Source organism: Nicotiana tomentosiformis, chromosome 10 (assembly GCF_000390325.3).
Source record: "Nicotiana tomentosiformis chromosome 10, ASM39032v3, whole genome shotgun sequence".
In the NCBI taxonomy this organism is placed as follows: Eukaryota; Viridiplantae; Streptophyta; class Magnoliopsida; order Solanales; family Solanaceae; genus Nicotiana; species Nicotiana tomentosiformis.
The window spans coordinates 78,796,247-78,797,357 of NC_090821.1; the positions used below are offsets into that span (position 1 = coordinate 78,796,247).

Below are 1,111 nucleotides of genomic sequence, written 5' to 3' on the forward strand. Positions count from 1 at the left end.
CCTTCATGCTGTGAAATTTCACTACTAGAAAGTGATGAAAACATCCCACGTCACCTAATCTTATACATTAAACTTTATATTATTATTATTAACATCGTCCCCCCACCAAAAGATCCTCTCTTAACAAATTCTTTTTTAAAAAATTACTTAAGGCACCTAACTTTAAATAAATGATAAAAAATATTTGCATGGTGGACAATATTCTCCCACCTAAAATTATCAAAGGCATAATACAAAGTGGCCTAAAGCCTTACTCTTGCTTTTGTTCTATACTTTTTCATCTTTCCTTATTCTTAAGTAAACCCCTCAAAAAAGTCTATGTTTCTCTAATAGTACCTTTTTTCCTACTTCATTTCCTTCACTTTCTTTCTACATCACAAAACATGGCTTCTAAACTCATAAAAATTCTCTCAACACTGCTACTGTATTTTCCACTAGTGCTATTACTCAATTCTCCGGCAAGAATCACAGCCCAAGAATGTCCTTACCCGTGTTATCCGTCGCCGACCGGCCCCGCCGGAAACAACCCTCCTCCGGCAGCTACAACTCCACCAACTCCACAAGGGTATGTTCCAAATAATCCATCAACTAATTACAATCCACCACCAGCTGGTTATAATAATAATAATCCACCAAATGATTATGATAATAACTCTCCACCAGATTTTGTAAATGGTGAAGTACCACCACCACCTGAACCAATATTGCCTTGGTTTCCATTTTATTACAGAAAGCCTCCTCATTCTGATAATGATCAATCTTCATCTTCACTTTCTATTCAACAATCAAGAACCAGCTGGAAAAATATGATGATCATCACCACTATTTTTCCTTTGATTTTCATGACTTTGCTTTTTCACTAATATAAGTTAGTGAATTTTGATGTAATTAGTAGAGCACGTGTTAATTAGATTGTTATGGGAATTGTTGTAGGATTTTGTGTTCTAATGATCAATATCAGTCCGTTTTTCTATATGTATTTACTTTGTATGGACAGAGGAGTTTCTCTCTGTTTTTTTGATTTTGCAGAAAAGGGGAAATTATATACTCCTATTTGGTGATAAACAAGTGGATGGATTATTGTGTTTTTATCTGTTGCTATCTTCCTAAT

The 1,111-nt window shown here is 34.6% G+C and overlaps 1 protein-coding gene across 1 annotated transcript; it reads left to right on the forward strand.

Annotated features, from left to right (window-relative positions):
* The first annotated feature begins 383 nt into the window (after positions 1-383).
* Positions 384-863, forward strand: LOC104120603 (protein TRACHEARY ELEMENT DIFFERENTIATION-RELATED 7A-like). Its single transcript, XM_009632400.4, has one exon. It carries the CDS (start codon positions 384-386, stop codon positions 861-863), a length of 480 nt encoding a protein of 159 aa, XP_009630695.1.
* Positions 864-1,111: the final 248 nt, after the last annotated feature.

What these genes read in the sequence shown, in the direction of transcription:
- LOC104120603 (XM_009632400.4), top strand. Translation starts at nt 384, where the DNA reads ATGGCTTCTAAACTCATAAAAATTCTCTCAACACTGCTACTGTATTTT.